The sequence below is a fragment of the Nansenia antarctica genome, assembly GCF_963989245.1.
Source record: "Nansenia antarctica genome assembly, chromosome: 13".
NCBI lineage: Eukaryota > Metazoa > Chordata > Actinopteri > Argentiniformes > Microstomatidae > Nansenia > Nansenia antarctica.
Genome location: NC_137683.1, coordinates 18,911,927 through 18,935,341, shown reverse-complemented (window position 1 = coordinate 18,935,341; position 23,415 = coordinate 18,911,927). Strand labels below are relative to the sequence as shown.

At 43.3% G+C, this 23,415-nt stretch overlaps 1 protein-coding gene across 1 annotated transcript; it reads left to right on the top strand.

Moving 5' to 3' along the window:
- The first annotated feature begins 11,224 nt into the window (after positions 1 to 11,224).
- rnf175 (ring finger protein 175) lies at positions 11,225 to 22,837 on the top strand. The gene is made up of 9 exons (XM_080543937.1): positions 11,225 to 11,248; positions 11,874 to 11,914; positions 14,485 to 14,626; positions 14,955 to 15,109; positions 16,285 to 16,392; positions 19,367 to 19,487; positions 19,669 to 19,802; positions 21,442 to 21,543; positions 22,377 to 22,837. The coding sequence occupies exons 1-9, from the start codon at positions 11,228 to 11,230 to the stop codon at positions 22,495 to 22,497; spliced, it is 945 nt and encodes a 314-aa protein (XP_080400063.1). The 5' UTR covers positions 11,225 to 11,227; the 3' UTR covers positions 22,498 to 22,837.
- Positions 22,838 to 23,415: the final 578 nt, after the last annotated feature.

Below are 23,415 nucleotides of genomic sequence, written 5' to 3'. Positions count from 1 at the left end.
TGCACTATTGTCCTACCTTAATGCGCTATTTGTAAATAAGAAAAAAAAGAAGTATGGCTTACTAGATGCTTCAGGTGTATGCCTGTAAAAGGACACAGTCACTTGCACTAGTTTTACCACACAGGGGCATATGATCGTATATGGGATCACCATTTATCATGCCAAACATTTCACTGATTTCACTAATCCTGTGCAAACAACACCTATCTCACCATTTAGCATCATCATTCAAACGTATATTATGTGAGTTTCATCAACTTACCATGGTTATTTTCAAAGTTATTAACTTTTGTGTGGGAGAAGGTAGGAGCAAAAATGCGAATTTTCCCCTTCCTGAAAAACAGTTCCCCCTGATGTCTCACTGTCACTCACTGTCTGTGACAGGGCATGATATTTGTTGATTGGCTGGAAGAAATCACAAAAATCACCTCACTGAGAAGCATGGGAGAAGCCATTTTTGATGTCCACAAAAATGACAGAATACGGTGCCTCGCCCTAAAAAAACACTTCCGCCCAAAAAGGGCTAAATCAGTAAGTAAGCAGCCTTGAGAAACGATGGTTCTGGAGCCTAATGGCCCATAGGGCAGGAGTCTCTCTCCTGTTTCCATAGCGTGAGGCGGCTTGATGTAGGCTACCCCTGGACATGATGCATGATGAACACTCGATCACAATTCAGGACCCTCCTTACATTACTTTTCCTAGATATGTGCGTTCTACCACCCAGTATCCTTACATTTTCAAAATCTAGCTAGTATACTGTAAAGCGATTTTGCAGTATTTCTCTGTGTTTCTGTGTATTTGCGCTAGTATTTGGCTCATCTTTTTGTCCCCAAGGCTGCAATTCTCCAATTCAGCAGAGGTCGCAGGGACACACACACTGTGCTGCATGTGCTTCAGTGCTGAATTAGATTCAGTGAATAAGCTAGATATTTGTAACATAATGTGTTTATATATAGGCTATATAGCAATAGTGATACATAAAATATGCATATGTACAGACAGTTCTGAAAATTATAAACTGTACATTATGTCTCCCAATCCCTTTGGATTTCAAATGTCAGAGCTGAAGCTGGCTTTCCATGGGGGGTTTACCCAAATTACATACGCAATAGTGATAAGATATTATGATATGTGTATGTACAGTAATGAATGATAAACTGTACAGTATGTCACCCAGTTGAGTGTTGCATGCCATACCCAACGCAGCAAGTAATTGCAGTAGCCTACATTTGATTATGTCTGTCATCATGTATTTGCTGTTTCCGATGCCGCATAAAGTCGATCAAAGTCGTATGAAATGATGTGCGTTGTGCATTGAATGACACTATTTACAGCTGTCAATTTTCAAATAATGCAATAGGCTATATACATGAATTCACAGAAACACAGAAATGATCATCATGAATAGAAACATGTAGAGCGTGTATTTGACAAATAAACGTGTAAGTAAGAACTAGTAGGTTACAATGTGCAGTGAACAAACAAACAAACACGGACAGAGAGACAGATAATTCAAGTTACATTTGTATTATTATATATAAACAAGAGTGAATACCAACAGAAGAATATTGCAGGGGATTTTGGCAATTTTTTGGGGGCCGCTACCCACACGTTTAGCTGTGTTGCTCATTTCACGAATGAATGATCCTAACAAGTTGTACCTAGTTGTAAAGGTGACTAATCAGGCTTTCCAACTATATAAAATATAGTTAAAGGGGAGGAATAATCGACCGAAATAACGTTTATTTATATATATCTCATTTCATTTCCATGTTGCGTGAAATTTTGTTTTCGGTCGACTCACACTTATTCATGTCAGATTGCACAAATAATTTCCCCCGCTTCCCTGCACATAGGAACATATGCATTTTTTATGTAGCAATGTTGTCATTTTTCTTGTGACATGAAGCCACACTTGGACCTCAGCCATGACCTCCTTATTGCAAGTTTCAGCGTTTCAATTAGGGTTAGGGTTAAGGCTGCGACTAATGTACAAGCAGCGCCATCCAGCAATCATTGTACGTCAGTACACAGACTCCCATCGAACCTTGAGTTGCAATGTACATTCAGAGCCAAATCCCTGTTAAACTCAGAAAGGATCTTATGTTGTGTGATGTTGAAATGCTATGGTTACAGGTTCACGTACCCCACCTCAAGCCTATATTGCTGTGATGCTGTTACAGACCACCAAACTCTAACAGTAAGTATCTTGATAATTTGTACGCACACAATGAACATTTCCTGGGAGACCTAAACACACATTTTCTTGCATCAAGCTTGCATCAAATTCTAACTATAACCAGTGCCTGTAATCTGGTTCAGGTTATTAACCAACCTACCAGGGTGTACACTAACAAAATCATCAACTGAATCATCAACATGCATTGATCACATTTACACCAACACTGCTGAACTCTGCTCTAAAGCTGTGTCTGTTCCCATTGGCTTTAGTGGTCATAATTTAATGGGCATAATTAGAAAGACTAAAATTTCAACGGCTGGACCAGAAAATTGTACATCAAAGATCGTACAAGGGTTTCTGTCATGATTCATATGTGGATGACGTTAGAAATATCTACAGAGAGAGGGGATATGAAAGGAAAGGGAACAAAGTTTTAATTATCCATCCTCACACAGCAGATTGAGGAGGGAGAAAGAAAGAGAGAGAGAGAGAGAGAGAGATGCTGATTGTTTCAGGTGACATTCAAAAAGTGTGATATTATATTCCATATTAACCATTTGATACAGACTTCTGATTGGCTAATGAATTGATCAGGTGACATTCCAAAAAGTGGATCTGGGAATTCCAAGTTTTGGGTCTAAGCCCGAGACAGAATCCAAGAGCATAGACCAAGAACATAGACCAAGAACATAGACCGCCCTGGTTATTTGAAAATGTTCCAAAAAGATGGTTTCCATGTCTCCATAGACGGCCCATTGAAAAACTTGGAATTCTAGTAGTAAAGTACTAACCTCCTCCCTCATTTCTTCTCCTCCATCCTCTTCTTTCACCATCACACCCTTCTGCATTACATCTCCCTCCTCTTCTTTCATCATCGCTCCATTCTCCTCCACTTCTTCTTCTTTCACCATCACACCATTCTCCTCTACATCTTCTTCCTCCAGCTTCACTGCCACCATCTCTGGACCCCACCATGTGATTTTCAGGTCTGGAGAACCACAGTCATATCCGGGGGACTCTGTGGACTCTGGTTCATACATGGTTACATGGGCTGAGGAGGACCTGCAGCTGGAAACAAAGGAGGCACAAACAGGGTAAACTATACATTCTAGGGATGCACCGAAATTTCGGCCACCGAATGTATTCGGCCGAAAATAGCTAAATAAGCACATTCGGTATTCAGCCATTCGGTGTGAAAAGACCGAATTTTTACTACACGTTTTTTTAAAGACGCAATCAAACAGTGCAAGCAACCCACGCTGTTCTGTGAACGAGACGAGCATTGAGTGATTGACGGTGAATACATCACATACTCCATCTGATTATCAGGTTTCATTTGATTTCATTTCTGTTACTAAGAAAGAGAGAGAGAGAGCGAGAGAGAGCGAGAGAGAGAGAGAATCATTCTCTCGTTTCAGTTGCAGTAGTGGTGACGTCATTCAGACCATTCATACTGTATGCTAGCGATGTAGTTTGTTTTGTTTACTTTCGGACCCCTTGGCTTGTTACAACTTGCAACGCCTTTTTTGTTATTTACAAAGTACACACACATTAGTTACAGTTACTGACTCACCTTTGTTGATTTCCATCTATAATAAAATCCCAGAAACATACACGCAACACCCACACATCAGCTCCCGCTTGTTTTGTTACGAGGCGAACGCTGGGTAAGAGAGAGCGTCGCACGATGATGACGTCACCGAGCACTACTATCGGAGATAATAATAATAATTATAATAATAATACATTAGACTTATATAGCGCAAAAATAAAATAATGTCAATATGATCCTATAATATAATAATGATCATATAATAATGATCAATAATAATACATACAATTGGGATGAGATGGGAGACTTTTATGACATTTGGATTGTGAAAGTTGGCTGGATCAATATAATCCTCTATCTCCATTATTGTTGGGTGGTTATACTGTAAAACGTGTTTTTTGAAAATAGCAACAGTAGCCTATTTGTCAATACCGTCATACATTGTGTACATGTGCTAGGTCATTAGCCTATCGGACGTGTCCCCAGAGTGTTACGTTAGGTTGACCTTTTCCTAAACATGAAACTGGGGACATGGTAGACCACGGAATGAAGGTCTCAGACTCTGGGACACATAATGCTCTGGTCCACCACACACGGTTGATCTGAAGACACATCGATGGCAACTCTTTATTGGTCAAATCCAGGACTGATTCAAGAACGACACTGATCTCATTGTGCAATGGTGGTCGTAGTAGTACGCGATCTATCTTAGTGTTGTACCAAAGACAGATAGTTTTAAGTGGTGATTTAAACCGTTTGAACCATCTCTTTCCCCAGTGTTGAAGTCATGTTCAAATGAGAACTAAAGGACTGAGCAGAGGGAGTGAGAGAGGGAATATTATGTGCCTGACTCAAAATATATATTGTTCAGGGAAAATGTTTTGTTTGTTATCAAAGACTGTAAACTGTCATTAACTGTCTGTAAAACTTTTTTCGTTTTGTTTTATTTTTTAATTAAATGGTTGTACTTAAACCACAAGTTGTGCTATTAACTCCTTATGCATACGAAGGAATACGATACAATTTATGAGTACACAAATAAAAATGAACCAATTCAAAAGATCGCTTTCGAGTCATTTTTTAAATACTGTCAGGAAAGTCAATCGTTTAATGAGATGCATTAAGATGATTAAGAGATACAGAGACATGCATCACATAATATGTTCAAGTCAAGACTGAAAACTCATCGCCTTTAAATTACTGTATTATTTTCTAAATGTATATTTTAAGTTGATTAATCTATATATTTGTATATATTGTATGTATTTAGTTACAAATAAAGGTTATTATTATTATTATTATTATTTATTAACAAAATTACCTTACGTCATTGTAATCAGGGATATTGAGCGCATAGCGACTGTTGCTAGTGTATTTAGAATCCCTGGAGTAACCAATAAAAACGCACAATATCGTTTATCTTTGATTTCATAGGTGCATTCAAATAAAAGTAGTTTATTCAATTTAGAAAACACAGCAGCAGCTAACGAAGCATCTTCTATAACATGTTAAAATTATAGTTTCCTCCAGTACGAGATCACTTTACACAATCCGCGAACATCTCAGTTGACCTTTACAACGATGATGATGGGCTGCCCTCGTCATTTGACACTTTTTGTCCTCTTTTTACTGCTTCAGAAAGGTAAATATCCGTGTTTCTGGCTGCTAACTAGCGGATTGAGCTGCAACGTTTGCAGGAAAAGTGCTACAAATAACGGTTATTATTACTATTATTATTATTATTATTATTATTATTATTATTATTATTATTATTATTATTATAATAATAATAATAATAATGATGCATTTTATTTATAAAAGCACTTTACATATAAAATCTCAGAGTGCTTACAACACAGTAGATAAAGCAATAAAAACATTCAATTAAAAGGCTAAAAAAAAGGCTCTATTAAAAAGGTGGGTTTTAAGGCCCCGTTTAAAAGCATCCACAGACTGTGGTGCCCTTAGGTGGTCAGGGAGAGCATTCCACAGCCTGGGAGCAGCCGAGCAGAAGGCCCGATCTCCCATCGATCTCCCATCGTCTCCCATTATTGAATATATGATATAGAATAGACCACATTACGTTTTGTTTTGAATAGGCAGTTATTACACTGTCGCTAGCTATTAGGCCTACTTACACTACAGTTGAATTATTCTGCAGTGACATTCTAGGATTTATACCAACTAGCAGTAATAAGGCCTATTAAAAAGTAGCAAGATAGGAGTCGTGACTATTGTATATCCTTTTATTTACATTACAAAATGCAAGAATGATTAATGTTTTATTGCCATACAACTGAGGTTGGTGGAGTTTGTTTCCAGCATGGTGGAGATAGACTAGACTCGACTAGACTAGATTCACAGACATAATGCAATGTAAAAAGACAGGCAAAAAGCCTAGTGTGTGAATGTCATCTCTATCAAGATACCTCTACTGTGTCAAAAGACCCTGTGACATACCAGCATCATGTCCAGGGGGTGTACTTGTACATCAAGCCGCCTCACGCTACGGAAACAGGAGATATAGGCTCCTGCCCTATGGGCCATTAGGCTCGAGAACCGTCGGTTCTAGGCTACTTACTTACTGTGTCAAAACAATTACAATTGTGTGGCCTTGAAGTTGATTACAGTGCCTTATTTTCCTCCCTTCTCTTCTCTAGGGTCTGTGAGATACATCCCTGCAGACACACTGGACCCACACCAACCACATGAACACAACTCAACCCTGCCTGCCACTCCCTCCCCCTCCCCCCCCTCAGACTTGTTAGGGTTAGGGTTAGGGTTAGGGCTAGGATTAGGGTTAGGGTTAGGGTTAGGGTTAGGGTTAGGGTTAGGGTTTAGAAAATGTGATGTTACCGGTCAACTCTCAGCACCCTACGGTACCAGCGATGGCCGTGTCTCCCCGTTAGGCTCTGGGGTGACACCTAGTGGCCAGAGTGATGTTGACGCCGCTGCCTCTTCCTCTGTTCCTACTACCTTCCCCTACACCTACCAAACTACCTCTCTCCGTGAAGTCCAGAGGCACACAAGTCACATCGGAAGTGATGGGAACGCCAGTATGAATGTGGACGCTACCTCAGCCCCCTGTATTGACTATACCAGTCAGACAGACACGAGTATGAATGTTGACGCTACCTCAGCCCCTGATATTGACTATACCAGTCAGACAGACACTGTTGTGGTCTCTTCTACCGGCAGTTACCGTGGTAACACTAGTCCGACCCCCGACACTAACACTTCTGTCCCTGTGACACCTGTCACACTCGAGAGAGCAGACGGAGAGCAGGAGGCCAGCGGTGACTACATTACCCAGGATGCTTCGCCTTCTTCAGCCCGTCTGATTGGCCCTGTGGATCAGGTGACCCACGTAGCGCCCCTGCAGACAGACGATGACCCCTCATCCTCATCATCCTCATCCTCAGTCGCTAGGAGCGGCCTTGTCATGGCGCTGACAGACTTTACGACTGAAGACACGACTGTTTATGACGGTATTCAGGAGGACGCTACCACCTTACCCCACACCTCTCTCTCTCTCTCTCCCCCTCCCTCTTCCTCTCCCTCTCCCTCTCCCTCTCCCGCCATTGGCTACAATGTGTCTGGTTACTCTGTCCCAACCAATGAGAACCTGAGCGGTGATGTCGTCAGCGAGGTTGTTGAGGCTACATCGTCAGCCATTGGTGGAGGTGGTCCAGGTCACGTGACCTCCTCTCCCGCGGAGGAAGAGGCTAGCGCTGAGGCTGATGACGTTGAGAACCAGGAAGAGCGCCGCCCCGTTGCGGCGTATGTGATTGGCTATCGGACCGATTACATCATCCCAGTGGCAGCACCTGTGATGAGGTCATCCGTAGGTCAAATGGACTCCTCTGAGGCGGTTGAAGAAGTGGATGGTTACCACGACGATCGTCCTACTACTCATCGTAGCCAGGAGGACATTGTGGCAACGAACTACAGCGACCCAACTGACTCTCTGATTCCTGACTCACCTAGTGAGCAGAGTGACAGTGTTTTGTTTGTGGGACTCTCCTCAGACTCACAACAAGTCCCCTCCAGCTCCACTGTGCAGGCCCCAGCCAGCAGTCCTGTCCCCAGTAACGACACTGCTGTACTTACAGCTGCTCGACCCTGTCAGAACGCCACTAAGGCCCCCATCGCGAGCACCAGTGAGGGGGTTGTTATCCTGGTTACCACCACCACCACCACCATCGCCAGCCCCCCCACCACGGTGCCTGAAGGCCCCACAAGAGAGACAAATCAGGAGACCATGTCCTCCAGTGTGCCCCACTACCCTGCGTGTGTGTGGGAGGGAGGGAGGGAGGGACGGTGGCAGGGGGGATCTGGGTTTTAAGTCAAGTTGAAGGGTTATTTTTGTTTTGATACGGTGACATGGACATTCTTTTGGTTTTCTGTGTAACATAAATATAACTTTGTTCTTGAAATATATTATATAAATAAAAAATATACAGTATATATGTTATTTTTGTATGTGTGTGTTCTTGACATGAACTGTCTTTGTGAAGAATGGGGTAGTGGTGCTCTAGGGGATATTGAGTTGGACTGGTGATCGGAAAGGTCATGAGTTCGAATCCCACCTATAAATGGTGGAACACCTGGAACACCACCACTAGTGTGCCCTTGAGTAAGCCACTTAGCCCTAAATGACTCCAGGGAGACTGTCCCTGTAATCTCTAATTGTGAATCGCTTTGGGCTAAAGGGTCAGCTAAATGGTAAATGTAATTATTAACAATGGACTTTATTTGACAACATCTGGTTCTCTCCCTCGTTATGTGTGTTTGATACCATTCCTTATTCCGTTCCATGCATTACAATGAGCTCTTCCTCTGATTTCTACCTCCACCAGCCTCCCCCAATGTAAGTTCATACTAACATGAGATAAACATGTAGACCTAAGGGTGGGATCTAGGGCACAGATTAAGCCTAACTCTGGATTAAATTGCATCTTCAATGGAGATTTTCTATTAAAAATGCTAATTGGTCTATATGTTACGGTACATGTGCCCTAGCACATGCAGTTCCACTGACACATGCCTTCTCTATTTGAACGACCACATCAACCATGAGGTGGACTCGGGCAAGTACTGCGGCATGGTCATGCTGGACCTCCAGAAGGCCTTCGACACAGTAGATCACCACATATTGTTAGATAAACTGAAAGCAATTGGGTTCGATAGAACATCGGTGAGCTGGATGCAATCCTACTTAGAGGGGAGGGAACAGGTGGTTAGTGTGAACGGAACACTGTCCCCCCCCCTCCCAGTGACCTGCGGCGTTCCACAAGGAAGCATATTGGGACCTTTACTGTTCCTAATATATGTGAATGACATGTCATCAGCATGTGATTGCAATTTGTTCCTGTTCGCGGATGACTCGGCTCTGCTGGTCTCTGACAGGGACATATTGCAGGTGGAAAAAGCGCTAAGCACTGAACTGAGTAGAATCTGCATCTGGCTAGCTGACAATAAACTATCAATACACCTAGGTAAAACTGAAACCATCCTATACGGATCCCCATCTAAACTCAGAAAGGCTGAACATTTTAAAATAAAAGTGGGTAACATTAATATCACAAGAAAAGAGGATATTACATACCTGGGCTCCATCTTAGAGGCAAATCTTTCCGGAGATAAAATGGCAGCAAAAGTAATCAAAAAAGTGAACCATAGAACTAGATTATTGTACAGGATATCCTCACTTAAAAAACACACTGAGGACCCTATCAGGAGCTCTCATTCAATGTCACTTCGACTATGCCGTAACATCATGGTACTATAGAACCACAAAGGCCCATAAAACAAGACTCCAGACAGCCCAAAATAAACTGGTTAGGCTTCTGCTAGGCCTCAACCCTAGGACACATCTAACCGCTGCTCATTTTTTTAGCCTTGATTGGCTACGAGTAGTTGACAGAGTGCAGCAGCTTGCACTGGGCCTGGTCTTCAAGATACGCTACACCACAAAGACACCCAAGTACCTGTCAACATACTTCCAAAAAGTGAACAACGTCCACACATACAACACCAGAGGAAGCTCCACGAACCACGTTCAACCGCGTTGCACCACAAACAAGGGGTTAAACTCGTTTGCAAACTATGCAGTAAAAATGTGGAACGCCCTTCCTATAATCTTAAAGGAGTGCAAAACACTGCCCACCTTCAAAACCACTCTCAAAAAACATTTACAGGAGGCTGCAATCCGTAACTGGACCCTCTAAATCAAAAATCAGATTAAAACACATGTACATACCTTATGTTTTGTTGTATTGTTCTTCCCATGATGGATGTATGTTTATCTTGTAGATAGTAATAGTTATTTGACTGTATTATCTTGTAGATAGTACTAGTTTTTTTGTCTGTCTTACATGTAACGATGAATTGAGAATCAAGGACCCCAATTGAAATAAGCCAGTGGCTTTCTTGGGTTTTTATCCTGTTAGTTGACCTTGTATGTAATATGTACTTTCATGTACCTACTTCTGCAAATCTTCTAATAACGTTTTCAATCAATCAATCAATAGCACCTAACCCTAACAATAAACACCTTAACCTAAACAGTCCAACATTTCTATTTTCAATTAAACACGTTCGTTCTATTTATAAAAGGTAAGCTTAATGTAAGTGTATTCTCACCACACTGTTTGTCTTTTAAGTAGTTACAGGGGCAATCTGGGATTCCATCAACCACAAACGTGTTGTACGTTTTATAATATGAATATATCTATATTTGAAAGTCCAAAGATAAATGTATTACCATTTAATCAAAACAAATCATGGATTGCTCGTTAAATCTGTCAGACACACTGCTGAAGCAGTACAACCAGATTCAACACGTCATCGATGGGGTCCTCTGTCCTCTGACCAGTCTCTGATATCCTTCAGTCAAATCTGTACTGGCAGAAAGTATAATAGCGTGTAGGGAGCTGGGAGCTAGGAGAGGGGACAAGGAAAGGACGCTACTTCGGACAGTTGAGATTCACCCTACCTCACGTAACGGTCTTACAAAAATGACGTAGGTTACGTTGATTTACGTTTATTTACATTATCTGTTTTCTATTGTTGGTAAATATCTAAATACGTAAATACATTTGATTTAATAAAAATATATATATATATTAATATTGAAGTTAACTGAAGATTATTAATTATTAATCTCTGAGTATTGGAGAAGGGGTAGGATTAAATAAGCTTATGCTTCTTCCTACTCCTTTTCGGACATGTTAAGTAAATAGTGTTTTTTGTTTTGTTTTGTTTTTTTGTTGTTTTTTGTTGTTATAACTATTTCTTTTTTCACATGTTCGAAATAAAGCTTTCATTCATTCAGATACACCCTACGTCACGGTCTTACGCCAATTACGTAGGTTACGTTCGCTAGTTTACGCCGCCAGCGTAGGATGCATCAGCTGTGCTGTCGGTGTTCAGCTCAGCTGACCGTCATTAGCTAGCAGGCTAGCTGCGACCAGACGGGGGAGGAGGAGGGCATGGCTCTGGTCCAACCCCAGGTAACAGCACCGCAGATGGAGAACCTCTGCTTAGCTACTTAGGCTGCATGGGGACACATCATGGTTGTTGATTTAGTTAAAGAGGGGCTGTAGAATTGCTGTACGTTAGGTTAGCGAGATGCTAGCAAGCATTGCCCAGTGGCGTGTCTGTTGCCAAGCAAGTGAACGTGGCACACAGTGTGTGTGTGTGTGTGTGTGTGTGTGTGTGTGTGTGTGTGTGTGTGTGTGTGTGTGTGTGTGTGTATATGTGTGTGTGTGTGTGTGTGTGTGTGTGTGTGTGTGTAGGTGGATGAGCCTCACTCTACTTGGCACTAAATAATCTTGCTGTTATATCTGACTATTTACTCTATCTACTCAGTTTAATTATGTAGATGTCAGCTTTCTTGCCTGCCAAACGGCATATTATTAAATACCACCGGTATTTATGAATGACGGAATATCAGCCTCTCTCTGTGCGTGTGTCGCACATCTACTTAGCTACTTCTGAAGCGTGTACTGTGCAGCTAAGCTTCTATTGTAGCTGTAACAGCAGGTATTCAATCTCTCCTCTTTCTCCTCTCTTGTCTTTCTCTCTCTCTCTCTCTCTCTCTCTCTCTCTCTCTCTCTCTCTCTCTCTCTCTCTCAGCAGGGGGACCTCTTGAAAATGACTCACAGAGAGAACTGGAAGTAAGTTGTTATTCAGGAAAAGCTGCTATGATATGTTTACTTTACCAAGTCCCTGTCGTTACTTGTGTTGTTGACCACAGAGGACCTCTCTCTCTCTCTCTCTCTCTCTCTCTCTCTCTCTCTCTCTCTCTCTCTCTCTCTCTCTCTCTCTCTCTCTCCTGTCTTGTGGGGCATCTGGGACTGTGTGTGGAGAGAGAGAGAGAGAGAGAGAGAGAGAGAGAGAGAGAGAGAGAGAGAGAGAGAGAGAGAGAGTGAAACAGAAAGTGTGGTATGGCTCACTGACATAAGCACACGCAAGCCTGTGAAGAATTGATAGATGAGATGAGATTAGATTAGATTAGATTAGATTCAACTGTATTGTCATTGCAGAGTACAAGTACCATACAACGAAATGCAGTTTAGCATCTAACCAGAAGTGCAAATAGTGATATAAGAACATGGTATAAAAAACATGACAATGATAGTGATACATACAGTCAGTAAGGCATGTACGGTAGTTTAGAGATATATACAGTTATGAGCTATGTACAGTTAAGGTATCTTATGTTACAGTACGTGTATATAATACTGAAACATGTTTGAACTCACGTCGCTTTGGATAAAAGTGTCAGCTAAATGGCATATCTTTTTTTTTTATTCAACCCCCATTGCACATTAGGTTTATCGGCTAAATATATATCAGCTGTTAACAATAAAACAAATTACACAAGAACTGTTTAAGTAGTTCGATGAAACTATTATTACAAGGGTTTTTATCCAAATTCAACACAAAATGCTACTTTTAATGACTACTGCAATCTCAAAGTTATTCAACCCCTTCATGACAAGCATCTTCAGTACTTAGTAGAGCACCCTTTTGCTGTCGTGACCTGCTGTAACCGTGATGCATAGCCAGACACCAGCTTCTGACAGCGTTCCTGAGGAATCTTAGCTCATTCCTCATGCGCAATGGCCTCCAGTTCAGTAATGTTCTTGGGTTTGCGTTTTGCAACCGCCTTCTTCAAATCCCACCAGAGATGTTCTATGGCAGGGGTCCCCAAACTTTTTTCTGTGAGGGCCACATCATTTTTCCTTTCTGTGATGGGGGGCCTGGGTTGGTCTCTAACATAAAATAATATGGAACGGAGTGGAATGGAGGCGGTTGCGCAAAGCAATTGCGCGCAGGAGAGCACTGGTGGATGCAAACAAAGTCTAAACAGTTGAATTTGGATGGAATTTATACCTATAGTGATATGTCAATAAAATATAATCAGTTTTACAGTCTGATACTTGAGGGAGGACCCTCATCATACACGGGGGGACCCATGAAGCAGGGCTGTCTGGGGGTCCTTAAACGAGCATCAAACACTTAATTTCTTGCATTCTGGTGAATTTAGATGCAATTTGTGCCCTTTCTGCATCAATTTATAGTGGAAATGTATTTCCAATTATTTGCGAAACAGTGCCCCCGCCACCACGTCGGTGCAATGCCGCAATTGCAGTTAGAAATTACACATTGTTCAAAGGGCCGGTCCAAGTGTGGGGGTGGGCCGTGTTCGGCCCGCGGGCCGTAGTTTGGGGACCCCTGTTCTATGGAGTTCAAGTCAGGCGACTGTGACGGCCACTCCAGAATCGTACTTTTCTTCTTCTGAAACCAAGCCTTGGTGGACTTTGAGGTATGCTTGGGATCGTTGTCCTGTTGGAAGGTCCAATGACATCCAAGCTTCAGCTTCCTCACAGACGGCATGATATTTTTTCCTAAGATTTCCTGATACTTGACTGAATCCATCGTGCCCTCCACATGCTGCAGTTTTCCAATGCCAGAGGCAGCAAAGCATCCGTGGATGTCTACTTCCACCGGCCTCCCCTGCGGTGAGGTTGAGGGAGGTTGAGGGAACTGCCTTTTTATTGGTCTAAAGCCCTCATGAAGGTGGGGGTGGTTTCTGTCTGCTCATTGGCTGATGTTCCTCGAGGCTGAGAGGTGCAGAGAGAGGTCATTCTAGAACACCACCACCACCACCTCTGTCCTCTCTGTCACCCTCTCTCTCTCTCCCTCTCCCCTGCCACCTCCTCTGTCCTCTCTTTCATCCTCTCTCTCTCCTGCTTTCTCTCTCCCTCTCCTGCTCTCTCTCTCCCCTGCCACCTCCTCCTCGGTCCTCTCTTTCACCCCCTCGCTCTCTCTCTCTCTTGCTCTCTCTCTCCCTCTCCTGCTCTCTCTCCCTCCCCCCTGCAACCTCCTCTGGAAACACTCAACCCATCTCTCTCATTGTCTGTCTGACCAATCTGTTACTCTCTTCTTTCTTTTTTTGTTCCCTCCATCCATCCCTCTCCCATCCCTCTCCCATCCCTCCTCTCCTCCCTCTTTCTTTTCGCTCTGTCTTCTCTCTCTCCCTACTCCCTCTTTCACCCTCTATCTCTCTCACATCCCCCCGCTGTCCTCTCTTTCACTCTCTCTCTCTCCCCCTCTTCTGTCACCTCCTGAAACTCTCAACCCATTTTGTCTCTCACTCCCCCCCTCCTCCTCCTCTGAGGGTTACTCTCTCACCCTCTATCTCTCCCCTCCCTCCCTCCCTCCCCCCCCACCCCCCCAGGGTGCAGCATGAGCGTCTCCATGTGAAGCACCGGGGTCATGAGGCCATGCATGCTGAGATGGTGATGATCCTCGTCGCCACGCTGGCGGTGGCCCAGGTCCTGCTGGTGCAGTGGAAGCAGAGACACACACGCTCCTACAACGTGAGTCCTGGGCCTGGGGGTGTGTGTATGTGTATGTGTATGTGTGTGTGTGTGTCTGTGTGTGTGTGTGTGTGTGTGTGTGTGTGTGTGTGTGTGTGTGGGTGTGGGTGTGGGTGTGGGTGTGGGTGTGTGTCTGTGTCTCTGTGTGTACGTCTGCATCTGGTGTGTGTGTGTGTGTGTGTGTGTGTGTCTGTATGTGTCTGTCTGTGTGTGGGTGTGTGTGTGTGCGTGTGTGTGTTCCTGTGTGTCTGTGTGCGCGTGCATGCCTGCGTGCGTGTGCATGTTCCTGTGCGTGCGTGTGTAGACCTAACCCAGTGTGCTGGTGTAGCTGGTGACCCTGCTGCAGATGTGGGCGGTGCCTCTGTACTTCACCATCAAGCTGTACTGGTGGAGGTTCCTCTCCATGTGGGGGATGTTCTCCGTCATCACCAGCTACGTCATCTTCAGGGCCACACGCAAACCGCTGTCCTGTAGGACGCCCAGGTCTGTGTCTGTCTGTGTCTGTGTGTGTGTCTGTGTCTGTGTGTGTGTGTGTGTTCGTGCCACACGTTTATATGTGCACACGCATATTGAATTATTAACTTATTATATCACTATAAAATGATATCACGATAAAATGATTATTAACATTAAAATGTAATAAAATTCAATTGGTTTAATCTGTCTTGAATTTTCCTGTGAGAAACTCTTTCCTTTATTCCCATCCAGTGAAGATATGCAGCCATATTGTCATTAAAACTGAAATAAGCCTACCATGAACCTCCTTCAGGGGTGGTTTAAGTATAATTGCTAATCCAGGTTTAAACTAGGTTTAAAATGACTGGTGCAACAGACTTGATTTAAACCAGGTTTAAACCTGGATTAGCAGAGGCCAGATTTAAACCAGGATTAAATTAAACTAGGTTTAAGATAGGATTAAAGTTTGGTGCAACAGGATTAGTGGATAAGCCTTGATTCAAACCGGTTTAAAATTTAAACCAGGTTGGTGCAACCCAGCCATAATATCTTAAACACAAAAAAAAAAAAAAACTTTAACAGTGAAACATCTAATTTATTCTGGTATTAATCCTCATGAATTTCTACTTCAGAATACTTAAATTAGGCTAACATAACAATAATGCAGAACAGGAAAAAGGCATGCCGCTAATACCCTGCACATGTATTAGAGCGATGCGTGCATTTTGTATAGTTGTCCAGCCATTTCCAATTACAATGTTTACCAATAGTCTATAGCTGTAGCCTACCCAAAATCAAGACAGCCAAATACCCCAAAAATGTATAAAGATTAAATAGAATTTAATTTGTCCGTGGTAGCTCCCCTCCACTGTACTAATTAGCAGAATATCTCTAGCCACCGTGTTGGGAAATTAGGGCAGTAGTTTTTTAGCTGCGAGTTCTGTCACACTTGAATAAAAGTGTCGAGGCTGTCTTCCATAGGGAGAGAAGACCAGATATCCTGAGCCTTACCAGTCAGCTTACACTGCAAACGTGTGGCCCACACAGTATAGCCTCAATGCGCTCAAATACACCAAAGTAAGACTCCCAGAAAACAGGGACCAATGAAATGTTTTTACTCACATAAAAACCTGAGGAACACTGCCTGACAGCTTTAAATCCCATCGCTGTTTCACCCTCCCCTCTCCCCTCCTCCCCTCCAGGATGGTGTATAAATGGTTCCTGCTGATTTACAAGCTGAGCTATGCTGTGGGAGTGGTAGGTTACCTGGCCATCATGTTCACTATGTTCGGCTTCAACGTCTTCTTCAGGTGAGAGTGTGCTACAGTGTTGGTACAGGCAAAAACCAATATATACTGTATATACATGGGGGGAAATAAGTATTGAACACAATCCAAAAACAATCCAGACAAAAATTCTAAACATTTATGTCCATATGTAAATAAAGTTATGTGTAATAAAGTGGAATGAAACAGGAAAAAAGTATTGAACACACTAACTGAAATTAATTCAATACTTGTGGAGAAGCCTTTGTTTGTAATGACAGCTTCAAGGCGCTTTCTTTCTGTATGAAGTAACTAATCGCCTGCAGTATTCAGGTGTGATTTTGGCCCATTCCTCTACACAGATTGTCTTTAAATCTTGAAGATTGCGGGGGGGCCTCTTGTGAATCTGGATCTTCAGATGCTTCCACAAATGTTCAATTGGGTTTAAGTCAGGTGATTGACTGGGCCATTCCAACAAGTAGATTTTCTTTCTCTGAAACCAATTGCGAGTTTCCTGGACATACACTACCGTTCAAAAGTTTGGGGTCACTTAGAAATGTCCTTATTTTTGAAAGAAAAGCACTTTTTTTTTCAATGAAGATAACATTAAATTAATCAGAAATACACTCTATACATTGTTAATGTGGAAAATGACTATTCTAGCTGCAAACATCTGGTTTTTAATGGAATATCTACATAGGTGTGTAGAGGCCCATTTCCAGCAACCGTCACTCCAGTGTTCTAATGGTACATTGTGTTTGTTAATCACGTTAAAAAGCTAATGGATGATTAGAAAAACCTTGAAAACCCTTGTGCAATGATGTTAGCACAGCTGAAAATGGTTTTGCTGGTTAGAGAAGCTATACAGATGGCCTTCCTTTGAGCTAGTTGAGTATCTGGAGCATCACATTTGTGGGTTCGATTATACTCTCAAAATGGTTCAGAAAAAGAGAACTTTCATATGAAACTCGACAGTCTATTCTTGTTCTTAGAAATGAAGGCTATTCCATGTGAGAAATTGCCAAGAAACAGAACATTTCCTATAACGGTGTGTACTAGTCAGTTCAGAGAACAGCACAAACAGGCTCTAACCAGAGTAGAAAGAGAAGTGGGAGGCCCCGGTGCACAACTGAGCAAGAAAACAAGTACATTAGAGTCTCTAGTTTGAGAAATAGACACCTCACAGGTCCTGAACTGACAGCTTCATTAAATGGTACCCGCAAAACGCCAGTGTCAACGTCTACAGTGAAGAGGCGACTCCGGGATGCTGGCCTTCTAGGCAGAGTGGCAAAGAAAAAGCCATATCTGACTGAGACTGGCCAATAAAAGGAAAAGATTAATATGGGCAAAAGAACACAGACATTGGACAGAGGAAGATTGGATTGAATCGAAGTTTGAGGTATTTTGATCACACAGAAGAACATTTGTGAGACGCAGAACAAGTGTAAAGATGCTGGAAGAGTGCCTGACGCCAACTGTCAAGCATGGTGGAGGTAATGTGATGGTCTGGGGCTGCTTTGATGCTGGTAATGTGGGAGATTTGTACATGGTAAAAGGGATTTTGAATAAGGAAGGCTATCACTACATTTTGCAACGCCATGCCATACCCTGTGGACAGCGCTTGATTGGAGCCAATTTCCTCCTACAACAGGACAATGACCCAAAGCACACCTCCAAATTATGCAAGAACTATTTAGGGAAGAAGCAGGCAGCTGATATTCTGTCTGTAATGACTTGGGGTGAAATTTCTTCAGATTACCTCAACAAATTAACCGCTAGAATGCCAAAGGTCTGCAATGCTGTAATTGCTGCAAAGGGAGCATTCTTTGACGAAAGCAAAGTTTGAAGGACAAAATAATTATTTCAAATAAAAATCATTATTTCTATCCATGTCAATGTCTAGACTATATTTTCTATTCATTTTACAACTCATTTGATAAATAAAAGTGTGAGTTTTCATGGAAAACATGAAATTGTCTGGGTGACCCCAAACCTTTGAACGGTAGTGTACATATGGACTTTAATGTTTAGATTTTTTGTCTGGATTGGTTTGACTTAATACCAAAGTCTGGTGCAAATTTCACTTGAATAGGCTCATTGGAAATGCATTTACTGGACAAAATATTTACTACTTATTTCCCCCACTGTATATACAGTACAGGCCAAAAGTTTGGACACACCTTCTCATTCAATGTGTTTCCTTTATTTTCATGACTATTTACATTGTAGATTCTCACTGAAGGCATCAAAACTATGAATGAACAAATGTGGAATGATGTACTTAACAAAAAAGTGTGAAATAACTCTAAATATGTCTTGTATTTTAGATTCTTTAAAGTAGCCACCCTTCGCTTTTTTGTTGTTAATAAAATATTTTTTGTTGTTGTTAATAAAATATATAATAATAATATAAAATATATATATAATAACATATTATTATTAACGCATATTATATTTAATATTATTATTATATATTTTATTAACAACAAAAAAGCAAAGGGTGGCTACTTTGAGGAATCTAAAGACATATTTAGAGTTATTTCACACTTTATTGTTAAATACATAATTCCTATGTGTTCATTCATAGTTTTGATGCCTTCAGTGAGAATCTACAATGTACCAAATAGTCATGAAAATAAAGGAAACGCATTGAATGAGAAGGTGTGTCCAAACTTTTGGCCTGTACTGTATTTATCTTTCTGTAAAGCACTATGAATTCAGTTGTAGGAATATCTGCTATACTAATACATTTGCCTTATCTTCAAAACAATCAGGTCGAAAAAAACATGTCTGACAGAGTTGACTATTGATTTTTGCAGGATTTAACCTTTATGTCTCTCCCTCTCTCTGTCTCTGCTTCTGTCTCGCTCTCTCTCTGCCCCTCTCTCTCTCTCTCTCTCTCTCTCTCTCTCTCTCTGTCTCTCTCTCTCTGTCTCTCGCTCTCTCTCTGCCCCTCTCTCTCTCTCTCTCTCTCTCTCTCTTTCTCTCTCTCTCTCTGTCCCTCCCCCCCACCCCCCAGGATCAAGGCAGAGGACTCTATGGATGTGGGTGTGGTCATGTTGTTCTATGGTCTCTACTACGGCGTCATGGGAAGAGACTTCGCTGAGATCTGCTCTGACTACATGGCCTCTACCATCGGGGTAGAACTCACTATGCTGTTTATTAACTGTTGTTATAGTGCATGCGTGTGTGCCCGTCCGTCTGTCCGTTCCCGTCCCATAACGTAGGTGGTATGCCGTCCAGGAGCCTGACTGATGTGTGTGTGTGTGTGTGTGTGTGTGTGTGTGTGTGTGTGTGTGTGTGTGTGTGTGTGTGTCCCAGTACTATAATGTAGGTGGTATGCCGTCCAGGAGCCTGACTGATGACATCTGTGCTGTGTGCGGCCAGAGGATCCTGGTGGACGTGGATGAGGAGGGCATCATAGAGGACACCTACCAGCTCTCCTGCAACCACATGTATCCTGCTACACACTGTGTGTGTGATAATGAAGGTGTGGAATGGAATTAGCGAAATCCCCCCTCTGTCTCCCCCCCCCCGCCCCCCCCGTCTGACCTGGATACAGCCCCCCAGTGGCTCTGCCAGAAATGGCGACGGCTGATCTCAGATCGGTGCCGGGGGGGGGGGGGGGGGGTGTGAGGTGACAAGGCTAAATATACTTACCCTGGCTCTGGGAAAGTTTCCCAGATCAAGATGCATCACTCTGAGGAGAGAGTCTCCATTGAGAGCCGGGGCGGTTCTAGGATGTTTTAAATGGGGTGGCAAAGAATTTCCTCGGCCGGGGCGTCAAACATAATACCACCATTCAAGAGAGGACATCGTCATTGTGGAGCGAATGTCCTGCCTCCAGCACTGCGACTGCCCACGGCACTTGTGCTTATCGGAGGTTTTACTTACTTATACTTGACATGTAGTTGATTCACTTAATTTAGGGAAATAAGGTACTTATTGTCAGTGGCTTTGCAGTCTCTTGTCTTGGATCGTCCGATCAGTGTCTCTTGTCTTGGATCGTCCAATCAGTGTCTGTTGTCTTGTAAGTTGCTTTGCAGTCTGTAGTCTTGGATCGTCCAATCAGTGTCTCCGGCCTCCCTGATGACCTGAATCTTTATCACTCTCTCCTCTCCAACTACGCCTCCTCTGCATCAGCTGCTAAAGCAACCTACTATCATTCCAAAATACATTCTTCTGCCTCTAATCCTAGGAAACTGTTCTCCACATTCTCCACACTCCTCAACTCACCTCCTCCCCATCTTCCTTCCTCCCTGTCTGTCACCTACTTCGAAAAAAAGGTTGATAACATTTCCCCTCCTCCCACCAACGCAGCTAACAGCCCTTCAGACCCTCTGCACTACCGTCTGTCTGTGGCTTATCATCCTTTTCCCCCCCCTCTCCCCTGATGAGATTCTTACACTGATCACATCTAAGCGGGCAACCTTCTGTCCTCTCGATCCTCTTCTCCAATCCATTTCCCCTGACATCCTTCCTTTCTTTACCACTATAATCAACTCCTCCTTATCTACAATATCTGTCCCGGCTGCCTTTAAGATGGCCAGAGTCAATCCTCTCCTCAAGAAACCAACCCTTGATCCATCCTCTGTTCACAACTACAGACCGGTATCCCTTCTAAAACCCTTGAACGTGCTGCATCTAAACAACTGACTGAAAAAAATCTATAATAATAATAATAATTCTTCTATCACGATGACTGCCAATGGCTGCTGGCCTGAACTTGATTACTTTTCCTGCTACGACTGGTGGATTGATGATTCACTTACTTAGTCAAATGTATAGATTGTAAGTCGCTTTGGAATAAGGCTGCTAACTGCCTAAAATGTAATGTAAATGTGTCTGTCCTGGATCGTCCAATCACCTTCATTCAGTGTACTGAAGTGTGTTTGATTTGAATGCACCCAACTGACTTTTAATGTAATATGTAATGCTAACTAACACTTGTTAGAGTAAATCAAATATACTGGCATCTGTCGGCTCCTCAACCGTGTGTGCGAGTGCAAGTGCGCGTGCGCGAGTGCGTGTTTTAGTTACTTAGTTAGTGGAAACTGTCAACTCCTCCAAGGTTGTGCCTTGACCTGACTACAGATTCCATGAGTTCTGTATCCGAGGCTGGTGCATTGTGGGTAAGAAGCAGACGTGTCCATACTGCAACGAGAAGGTTGACCTCAAGAGGATGATGAACAATCCGTATCCTTCCTTTGGCTGAGCTTTGTGCTGCAGACCTTCTCCTCTCCTCTTCTCCTCTCCTAGTCTCCTCTCCTAGTCTCCTCTCCTCGTCTCCTCTCCTCTTCTCCTCTCCTAGTCTCCTCTCCTCGTCTCCTCTACTTGTCTCCTCTCCTTGTCTCCTCTCCTAGTCTCCTCTCCTAGTCTCATCTCCTCGTCTCCTCTCCTAGTTTCCTCTCCTAGTTTCCTCTCCTAGTCTCCTCTCCTCGTCTCCTCTCCTAGTTTCCTCTCCTAGTTTCCTCTCCTAGTCTCCTCTCCTCGTCTCCTCTACTTGTCTCCTCTCCTAGTCTCCTCGTCATATCTCCTCGTCTCCTCTCCTCGTCTCCTCTCTTTGTCTCCTGCCCTCCTCTCTTTCCTCTCCTCGTCTCCTCTCCTCGCCTTGTCTCCTCTCCCTCCTCTTTTCTCTTCTTTCCTCCCCTCCGCTCGTCTCCTCCTCTCTTTCCTCTGCTCTCCTTCCTCTCTCTCCTCCCCTCCTCTCCTCTCTCCTCCCCTCTCTCTCCTCTCCTCTCTTTCCTCTCCTCTCCTTCCTCTCTCCTCCCCTCCTCTCCTCTCTCCTCCCCTCTCTCTCCTCTCCTCTCTTTCCTCTCCTCTCCTTCCTCTCTCTCCTCCCCTCCTCTCCTCCCCTCCTCTCCTCTCTCCTCCCCTCTCTCTCCTCTCCTCTCTTTCCTCTCCTCAGTTTTGAGGAAGCTAAGCTGCCTAAAGCAATTTTCACGTTTCCTAACACCTTCCCTGGAGGTTGTTTCATGACCAAGACCGGCTTGTCCTCTGACTGGTGTGCTCCTTAATGTCTTCCCCAGGTGGGAGAGGACACATGTTTTGTACGGACAGCTGCTGGACTGGCTCAGGTACCTCGTTGCTTGGCAACCCATCATCATCGGCGTCGTCCATGGCATCAACTTCTCCTTGGGCCTGGAATAGAACCCCCGGAGACAATGGAACCATGGAACACGCCCTGTTACGTTCCGGAACCTTGTGTTCTAGAACATAACTGTAACTCTGTGCGTGTGTTCTAGAACCGAACGGAACCTCGCTGTGTGTGTTCTAGAACACCCAATGCATGTATTTATGTACTATTGTATTTATTACTTGTAAATTCTGTACTTTATTATAAAAAAGAGCGGATGATAATTGATGGCGGTTTTTGTACGTTTTTTTGTTTTGTTTAGCGGTTTGCGCTCCGCCAAGACTGCCGCCTCCATAGTGCACCAGTAGTCAACTCCGACACACAGATGCTGCTTTAGAAATACTTTTAGCACACTTTTTTTTATTGTTTATTGTTATAACAGCCTGTATGGGGTACAATCAATGCTACGACATCTATGTTACCATTAATCATGTGGCTGAAACCTCCAAGCTCTAGTATGGACGTGTCTGTGTACCAGGTGACTGGTCTGTGTACCAGGTGACTGGTCTGTCTACCAGATGACTGGTCTGTGTACCAGGTGACTGGTCTGTGTATCAGGTGACTGGTCTGTGTATCAGGTGACTGGTCTGTGTACCAGGTGACTGGTCTGTGTACCAGGTGACTGGTCTGTGTATCAGATGACTGGTCTGTCTACCAGATGACTGGTCTGTGTATCAGATGACTGGTCTGTCTACCAGGTGACTGGTCTGTGTACCAGGTGACTGGTCTGTACTCTGTACCAGGGTGGAGTGTCCCTCACAGCGATGAGGACCATGCAGAAGTAGAAACAGCCATTTTCGTCCTGTCTCAATCTTTTGATATTCAGATTGTTGTGTTATCTGCCACAGAACAGTTACCATAGTTACCACATGCTACAGAACACTTACCATAGTTACCACAGAACACTTACCATAGTTAGCACATACCACAGA